Source organism: Eptesicus fuscus, chromosome 11 (genome assembly GCF_027574615.1).
Source record: "Eptesicus fuscus isolate TK198812 chromosome 11, DD_ASM_mEF_20220401, whole genome shotgun sequence".
Classification (NCBI taxonomy): domain Eukaryota; kingdom Metazoa; phylum Chordata; class Mammalia; order Chiroptera; family Vespertilionidae; genus Eptesicus; species Eptesicus fuscus.
Genome location: NC_072483.1, coordinates 58,967,431 through 58,974,803, shown reverse-complemented (window position 1 = coordinate 58,974,803; position 7,373 = coordinate 58,967,431). Strand labels below are relative to the sequence as shown.

General features: G+C 51.6%; 1 protein-coding gene across 1 annotated transcript in view; it reads right to left on the bottom strand.

Annotated features, from left to right (window-relative positions):
- Positions 1–1,468: 1,468 nt before the first annotated feature.
- Positions 1,469–7,373, bottom strand: part of HDAC4 (histone deacetylase 4) — a 230,705-nt gene continuing 224,800 nt past the window's right edge. Inside the window, exons 25-27 of the mRNA XM_054723477.1 lie at positions 3,321–3,405; positions 2,266–2,407; positions 1,469–1,857 (exon numbers count right to left, since the gene is read on the bottom strand). Of these exons, the coding sequence (XP_054579452.1) occupies positions 1,818–1,857; positions 2,266–2,407; positions 3,321–3,405 (267 nt within the window). The 3' untranslated portion in view covers positions 1,469–1,817. The remainder of the gene's footprint in view (positions 1,858–2,265; positions 2,408–3,320; positions 3,406–7,373) is intronic.

Sequence of the window (7,373 nt, the reverse complement as noted above, 5' to 3'; positions counted from 1 at the left end):
CCTCTCCACACCTGCCGCGGAGGGAAACACACCGCCCGGTAATACTACTGGCGAGGCAGAAGCCTGCCACTACCGACAGCCCAGATCCGCCACGCAGGCGACGCTCTTTCTGAAAATAAACTCCGATGGCAGCAGTTCCGTTCGGAGAAAACTGCTCACCATACAAACAAAAGTGAAAACAATAAAAAACACGTTGAAAGTTAAAAAAATGTACAAGCGAGAATTTAGAAAGGAAAAAGGTTTAGACATTATTACCATTCAGAAAACTGCTAAATGGTGAGAAAAAAAAAGTGAAATTCACAAAACAATGCTTATTCAGGATCTTTTTGTGAAAAATTCATACAAAAATCAACAGCAAATTTATATTCCTTGCTATAAAAACTCATTAGGTACATATGTGGGTGGAGGTGTGGAGCGGGAGGGGTCTGTTAGAAAATAATTAAAATGAAATACAAACGTGTGGTAGTTGCCAGTGGCGAATGTGCTGGCGATCTGAAATCGATCCAATCTGACTTCAAACTACGTGAGTTCAAACTAGATCCCTTTCCGTAAGCACCTTGGTAGCTAATTCACAAGTCGTTCGTTCCCAGGGACGTTGACAACCTGCATTTATTATATATATATATACTTCTTCTATAAATGCATTATAAATATTTTATCAAGATTTCATAAGAATCAAGTTTCTTAGCTTGGAATACATTGGAATATATATTATACATATATATATTTATTTATACCTAAAATTTAAGCAGTACTTCATGCTACTTGCTTTTAATAAAAAGCATTCCAACCGTAACACTGAAGGTGTGCCTAGGACATGCTTCACAACCAATGGAGATGCTCAACTGTTATATGACGTATGAGAAAAGAACACTTTGGATTCATTTAAAATTTGTTAGACTTCAAAACTCCCAACAGTATTTGCCACTTTTTGGGAACTACCTCCATTTTTCTTATACAACAATAAAGCAAAATGAGGGCGGCAGGTTGGCAGCCCTCTGGAGCCGCCGGCCGCGGCCTGCGCCTGCTCTCGAAGCCCTGGCCAGCACGGGGCAGCCTCCTGCCCCATGGGCACTGCCAGCCCCACCAGCCACAGGACTATCCCATCAATTCCTGCTGTTTATTTTTTTCTTAAGGCATTGTTCCTCAGACTTCAGAAAACCCAGCCACAAAAATCCATCAGAGCAATAAAAAAAAGGCACAAACTTGCATCTTCCGATGGCTTTGAGAAAGCAAAGCCAGCTCCTGCAGGCTCACATTTCCATTTTTGTCCATTTTTTTTTTTTCCTTAAATGCTCATCCACTCTGTCCCCCACCCGGCTGCAAACCCCACCACACACCGCTCTGGTTCACAGAGGCAGGCCAGAGCGATAGAAAACGTTCTCTTTAAAAAGTAAGCTACAAGATGAGTGGTTTACACGGAGACTGTGGAATTGTGGGTAATTAATCATCAAACTTTAAGCACCAGTTTTGATCAAGTTTGTTTTGTATTGTTAGATCTTTGATTTTCATTTTCTTTTCCTCATATCAACTAAATCGGGCAACTCTGCCACGAGCTGCCGCAGGCTTCCTCCCTCTTCGGCATCCCTCATGGGGGCCGAGGGCGAGCCTGGTGCCCTGCATGTCGGTGTCTGCTCTTCCCGGCGTCTGTCCCGGGTTCTGTGTAAGGCTGCCCTGCCCAGTGAGACCTGGGGTCTGGGCCCCTGGTGCGCCTGCGGATTCTGAGAGAACGCCTGGCAGGATGCAGAGAAACAGCAACTTTTCTTGGCGGAGCTTCAAGACAGACAGACAAACAAGAGTCGCAGCTGTGGGCATGGTTACAGGGGCGGCTCCTCTTCCATGGGCTCCTCCTCAGGCCTGTGGCAGTGCCCCAGGGGGAGGACAGAAAGGCACACAGCAGAGAAAAGAAAGGACAGACGGAGGGTTAGAGGCAGCACTGCAGGGCCTTCTGTCTGTCGTCTGCCCCTCTTCCTCCAACAGGACTGCTCTCCCCCTCCCCCACCCATCTCCCACCTTCAGTTCCTGGCTCCTGACCAGGTGTTACTGGGCCACCTGCTCAGGGATAAATGCTCCGCCCTACACCCCGTGTTTCAAAGGGTCTTCCACACTGGAAAGACGTGTTGGATGGGGACACTTGCTCCCCCCATGGCCTTGAGGGCCCCATGTGGAGAAGCCTCGGGCCTCAGATGCAGGAGCTGAGACTCGGCTCTCCTTCAGAAGGTGTCCCCTCCATGCAGTGCCGAAGGCCAGGCCCTGAGGACTCACCTCTTCTCAGCGGGCTTCACACCTACGGACAGGGAGGCCATGGCGGTGACCGTCTCGGCTTCTTCATTCTCACGCTTCTGGGCCTCGACCAGGGAGTAGGCCACGGTGGAGGGGAGGCGCTGCAGGGAGCGCCAGTACTGGCCTGGGTGAGGGAAGCGCTAGGTTACAGACACCACGGGACTGGGCCCAGCAGGCTCTCCATGACCCTGTCCCTGACTCTAGGAGCAGGCGGGGGCATGGGAAGACTGCCACCCAGTGTGGAGGTTGTTCCCAACTGGACCTTCCAAAACCATGGGGGTGCCCCTATGCGGCCTCAGAGTAAGGGGACCATGCAGGGAGGGCTGGGCCTGGCCCAGAGCCAGCCTCTCAGTGTTTTCTGGCACCCAGGGGCTTCTCATCAGGACAGGGGAATAGCTCTGCTCCAAGGCTAGGAGGGACCCAACACCCGTGCAGGACACACAGGTGAGACCCCTGGCTTCCACCCAACTAGACGGACAGTCTCCACAATTTGGGCCATCCTAAGAACCCAGGACAAACTGAGCTTTGTGACAAGGATAGGGCACTGCCAGCTCACCTGAGACAGGTGTGCTGGCTGAGTCACCTGGCTGTGTGCCAGCTCCCTTGGTCCCCAGCACCTAATGTTGGAGGGGAAGTACTAGGAAATAGGGGGCCATATACCCCCCACTGAGTCTGCGGGAGGGGTGGGGTTCTCGGGCCAGGGAAGAGAGCAGACCTGAGGACACAGTTCACGCCCTGGCCCCACCCTGCTAGCTGGGGACCTGGAGCAAGTGACTTCACAGCCTCCTGGAGGCAGGCTCTTTTGTGACATGGAGGTAATGACACATTGTAGTGGGTTGTGGGGAGCAAGTGGGGGTTCAACAAGAGTCTCCACCAGCTCATCAAATCTGGCTGAAAGCGAGGCCTGTCTTACAGGCCCAGGAAGAGCTGGCAGTGACAGGAGAGGAGCTCAGGGCGGGGGACTCAGGGCCGGGGCGTCCTGGACTATCCCTCCCACAGGAGCATTTCCCGCCGGAGACCTGGCCCAGACAACTTACTGTGAATCTCAATGACCTTCTCCATGGACCGGACAGCGTTGGCATTGGGTCTCTGCTGTAAAACCTTTTCTGGGAGAGGATCGAGCTGCAAAAGACGTGTGACTGTATGGTTAATATAACCCCGTGCACGTCAGAGCGGGCTGTTCACAATCAGCACTTGTGTCCTGAGCGCACTTGCCAACAGCGAAGAAACGTAAGTTTAACAGCCAGATGTGGGCTTCGGATTTATCACATAAACTTTTACAAAAGGAAACTTATTTTCCTTAGGGCACTTTTCTTAGGAAACTCTCAGGGATGCTTGTGGTTCTCAGGTAGCAGGGCCACAGAGGGTGTCCAGGAGGGGCTGGTGCAGACTTCAGCATGAGATCAGGGGGATAACTACCACTTTTTGGAAACATCACTTTCACATTCCTGGTATTTTAAATAAAAATGCTTGACTACTCCCTGGCCATGGTTTTCTTCTAATAACAGGGGAAAAGGTAAATGGAAGAAAAATATTGAGCAGAACAGAAGGAACCTCTGCTCTAGGCGATTGCCTAAGTGCTGGCCGCAAGTAGCGGAACCCAGGCAGTCCGAGGGCCCCAGGGCAAACCAGAGTGGCTGCAACAGAGCATGAAAACACAATGATTAAAAAAACTTTAAATAACTGAATAAGCCTCCAAACCCCGGAGAGACCTGGGGGCTCAGTGGAAGCTGGAACCCACCAAGACACACTGGGGACAGGAGCCCTAGGATGAGCCAGGGAGGGCAGACGCACAGACGGTGTGCTCGCAGAGACCACTGTAAGCAGTTTTGTTCTTAGCCTTGGCTCTGGGCAAAAGCTGAGAACAAAGGCACCTGAGATAATGCCAGGTAAACACTAAGCGTGCAGACCTGCACTTGTAGTGGTGGCTCCGTGACATGGCACAGCAACTGTCCATCCTCTCATGGGCACACGGCCCCGAGGCTGCCAATCAGTGCTGCCAGATCAGTTCCAAGGAGCATGGCCTCCCGATCATGAAGCACAGAAGCCAGCGAGCTGCACTTGGGCCAGGAGCAGCAATCTCGGTCTCTAATACCCCCCTCCAATGAAAGGAACTGGCTCCCTGGAGACGCGGCTGTTCTAGGGCAGCGGGGAGAACACGGAGGAGCCTGGGCGTCTTCCAGTGCAGAGTACAAAAGAGCTCAAAGACAGACGCCAGGGCCCGTCCGAGGGACACACAGGGCCAGGGGAAACGGAATACAAGACGTAGTACTGAATCATAATCCCAAGTCTGACATGAACAGCCATGAGTGAACAATGATATAAACAAGTGACTGAGTACACAGCCCTCCCCACAGAGCTAACACCTCCCACCTGCCCCAAAGCACGTGCGGGCTGCACGAGTGCCTTCCAGCCGAAGGACCTTTACGGTGGGGACATACATTGACAAGCCCACTATCACCAGGCCCTCACGGTGACCTTCAGCAGAGGAGCCACGTGGACAGCATCGGGACAGGAAGTGTGGAGAAGGGCACTGGACCCCTCGGGTTTTGCTCCCCCAACCCCTCAATCATGAGGGAAAAACCGGACAAACATAAATGGAGGGACACTCTGTAAAACACCTGACCAGCACTCCCCCAAACTGTGGTGGTCGTGAGAACATGGAAGACTGGGAAGCTGTCGCAGCCGAGGAGACTCAGGCAACAGGCCGGCAGGGCCACCGTGGGGCCCGAAACAGAGGGCTATCAGGAAAACGGAGTGAACCTCAGTGTGTCCTGCGCTTCAGCTGACAGCAGGGTGCCAGGGTTGGCTCCTAGGCAGTGACCCTGTCCCACACGGAGGTATGATGGTGACAACAGAGGAAACTGAGACACGTGTGCTAACTCTGCTACTTCCGAGTAAATTGAAAGGCACCCAAAAATCAAAGCTCAGCTCCTCAGAGACTGCGGCCATTGAAATGATCAGTTTTAAGCTATAAAGCAAGCATGGAAGCAACAACAGCAAACGGCCCAGATGCAGCCCGGAGACAGGGCCACGGAGACTGGAACAGGTGCTGACCTCCTCAAGTCCCTGAGGGAGGGGCAGGCATCACCACAGGTGCCCACACGAGGGCGTCCTGACGGACCAGTGGCACCCACGCTCAGTTCAGGAGGGGGTCAAGACCCGAGCCGAGGAATTTTAAAAGGAAACCCACTCTCAGGCACATTGGATTGAACCTGTGGAAAATTCTACAAGCAGCCGGAGAAAACAATCGTCAGAGGAGCAGCACCAGCCAGACGGTGCTCACTTCATGGCAAAGGAGCAGGAAGACAGTGGGGTGACCTCGTCCACATGCCAAGAAAGGAACTCACTGAGCGACAGTGAGGGTGAAACAAAGGCTTTAAAACAACACGCTGGGAAGGTTCGCACACAAGTGTTTCCCAAGGGAGACTCTGGGCTGTGCTGAAGGCAGAAGGAAAAGGACCCAGTGGACTGAGAAATGAGGAGGCACAAGGAGCAAAGAAAACAGCACAGGTGCAGGATGGCCAAGTAAACAGGCCGCACGGCACAGTGGTAGTGACACCTACTCAGTGAGAGTAAGGGAAAGAGGGGAGCGGGCAAGGAATACTCGTCATGGCTGCACAGACCCGGGAGGGGCTGGCTGCCCACTTACAGACAGACATACCAGACACCAGTCACACTTAAATGTCCGAGGAGCCAGTCAGTTTTATAAGCATGTTCATCCGAGTGCCCTGCATTTAATCTGTGATGTCCCTGTAGCCAGAGCAGCCCACACCCTGGTTGCACAGGGAAGGGTGAGGTTACTGACCAGGGCACACGCTAACGTTTTTAAGGATCATGACTGAGAGAATTTGATTGGCTGTATCTTCCCACTCAAGAGAGAGGACACATGGAGTCGGGGGACCCTCCGTTGTGTTGAGAGCAGGCATGGAAAGAGAAAAGAGAGCCAGGGCAAATAGCACAGAGTCAGATGGTGGAAATGAATCTGTACAAACCAAACAACCCGCACTCAAACCAATGGTCACAACCAAAGTCTCCGCCCAAAGCACAGGTTGTGGCACTGGATCTAAAGATAACAGGATCCCTGCCTCATGCTGGGTACAAGAGACATCGGACGGGGGCTCCACGGCCAGGAGACACGGGTGCTCCAAAAAACCCGCGAGAGGAGGCTGGCGCGGCGTCTGCAGCACTGGGCACGGCAGACTGAACTGGGCACAAGGAAGGTCACTGTGTGTGATAAACATTTCAATTCATCAAAAGGATATAAAGACTTAAAATTTGTACGTATTTAGCAAAATGGTTTTACAGTGTATGAGGTAAACTTGGCAGACCTAAAAGGAGATATGGGTAAATGTGCCATCACAGTGGGAGACTTTGACTTCTTAGAGAAAACTAAAATGTGGGCAACACAATTAGCAAGCTTGGCTTAATGGACAAAAAGAAATACATTTTAAAGAAAAAAAGAGATGCTGTAGCTGAAGGTTGATTCTTTGAAATTACCCATTAAGTTGACAAGTGCAGCAGGACTAATGGAGAAACTAGAGGCACAAACAGACAGAGTGAAGGGTACCAGGCCCCAGATACAGCAGACATGAAAAGACAGTAAGAGATACTGTCAGAAACTTGGCTGAAAGGGTAAATTATTGATAAAGTGTAACTTTCCAAAATTAACTCAAGAAGGAATAGAAAATCTGAATGGATGACCAAAGCCACTAAAGGTACTGAATTAATCATTTAAAATCTTCACCCAAAGGAAACCCAGGGCCCAGGAGAGCCGTCCCAGTCAAAGAACAGAATAGACTATTCTCATCCTACACACCCTTCCAGAGACAGAAAGAGAGGCGACTCCTATTGTCCACCTACCCACCCTTCCCACATATGTAGACACCCTTCCACCCATTCACCCCCCATCCCATCCATCCATTCACCCGCGCCCCCCGCCCCCCGCCATCCTGTCCGTCCTTCCAAACATGGTCTCATACAAAAAACAGGAAAAGACATGGTCTTCATGAGAAGAGAAGCCCAAGTGGCCCAGCAAGAAAAAATGCTCAGCCCCGGGCGACGAGATGACCATCCACCTGGCTGGCCTC